Raw genomic sequence first — 1,942 nt, forward strand, 5'->3', positions numbered from 1 at the left:
TTAAGATATTTACTTCCTCCATGAGGTGTGCTATGAGTTACATCTGATGGTATACTACTGGAATAATTAAATGGCAAACTAGAATTTACTGCATTATTATCAGGGCATCGTACAAACAACAAGTCATACAATGTACAATGTCTTACCGAAGGCACAGTTGCTGCAATGGGTATGATGATGATGCTGACAAAGCGGAAGAGATTGGTTGCAAATTTCTGCAGTTTTGACCCCTCCTGGAGTCTGTTTAACACATTAACCTATAAAAAGGGGAAAATAATAACATCAGAGATTTTCTTGTCAATATCACTGTACTAATCTATAACAGAAATATGAATATAAATATTTGAAGTTGCCAAATAATTCCTGTGCGAAAAGTGCATTCAATTTACATTGTCATGTCTAAACAAAAGTTTTAATTTCTGTAAAATGTATTTTAACCCAATGACCATGGCAACAAAATCATTCCCCTTTACACATCCAAGGCAGCAAAAGTATTAAAGATAATCTGAACACTATTGTTGCTTTTCTTGGTAATGACATTCCATGTCTTACTGCAAAAATGCTGAAAAAGGCAATTATATTTAAAAAAAATGTGGCTATATTTAAGAGGCATGCTATATAAACTTATTTTTTGTTGCTTAGCTTGTGGATGCCTAATTACTAACTTATCATTTAAAAGAATTAATTATCTTATTGTGCAAGAAAATGTGTTGTGAGTTAGCATACATCAGTAATAATACTAATTTGTATTCATCTTTAATAAAACAAAGAATATAGGATTCATATTTGATTTTATTTCAGTTTGATAAAATATTCTTTGTTTATATCAGTAAACAATTACATTTAAGATCATTTAAAAGTTCTTTTAAGGTATATGTTATTTGCATGGTACTCCTTAAAACATGGCAGCACCTCCTGGGCAGAAGAGGTTGAAAGGCAAATTGAAGGGCATGAGGACTATAGTCGATCAATAGGCTACATTAATGAATAATATTTTTGAATTGCAACTACAGTTGCCAAACATGGTCAAAGGGCTAAATCAACATAAAATCACTTCATTACATACAATATATCTCATACAATACATAGCATCATGGAACTGCTGTAAATACATAATGCTTTTACTTGTGGGGAAATCTGACAGTCATTATAGATTTTCCAACTTTGTGTGGGATATCATCAATGACTGCAGTTATTGATTATATTGTCTGTCATCACTGTGAAAGAAAAGATAAACTTTATACAAATATCTGAATATGTACTTTTAAAATATGAAGTTTATTTCAGTGACAAGTAATGGAAGAAAGCAAATTATCAATATCATGAATAGAGGCTGTCAATATCTGATAGTCTTAGAAAAGATTATTAATTTATAGCATTCTAAAATGAAAGATAGTTAATTCACTTACAAGTGAAACCTTTATTAAAGAAAATAAAATAAGGAATTAAGAAAAGGTAAAAAAAGAGGAAAGATAATCATCCCACTAAGTCAAGTCATACTTAAGAGAATTCAGTGTTTCTGCCTAGATACTGCTGCTTACAAAACACTCATTTCCTTCCCAATGAAAGGACCTATCACTAAGGAGTAAATTGATTTTTTTTACCAATAATATTAGATCCACCTACAATGGGTTTGCAAATGGCATTCCTGTTGCTTACAAATGTGCATACAGACTGAAGAGTGTGCAATTGTGCAATAGGATGTACACAATATGTGAAGAAGGTAGACTGGGCCTTAGATGACAATGAATGAAGAACTCCCCAAAACAAGATATGTACGAGACATAATATTACATTATGCTATAATTCTGATAAAAAAATTATCTCAAAACATCAATTACATGTTTGACATTGCTGAATCATTTTTATCCTCATTCATATTTTTCTAAATATACTGCATCAAATGCAAACACCAACAGCAACTCATACTATGTAACTCCCC

The 1,942-nt window shown here is 31.1% G+C and overlaps 1 protein-coding gene across 2 annotated transcripts in view; it reads right to left on the bottom strand.

The window, feature by feature from the left end:
- Positions 1–1,942, bottom strand: part of LOC119594647 (cytochrome c oxidase assembly protein COX18, mitochondrial-like) — an 11,308-nt gene that overhangs the window by 413 nt on the left and 8,953 nt on the right. For both annotated transcript variants that reach the window (XM_037943695.1, XM_037943696.1), the window contains exon 6: positions 147–257. In XM_037943695.1, the coding sequence (XP_037799623.1) occupies positions 147–257 (111 nt within the window). The remainder of the gene's footprint in view (positions 1–146; positions 258–1,942) is intronic.

Source organism: Penaeus monodon, chromosome 34 (assembly GCF_015228065.2).
Source record: "Penaeus monodon isolate SGIC_2016 chromosome 34, NSTDA_Pmon_1, whole genome shotgun sequence".
In the NCBI taxonomy this organism is placed as follows: Eukaryota; Metazoa; Arthropoda; class Malacostraca; order Decapoda; family Penaeidae; genus Penaeus; species Penaeus monodon.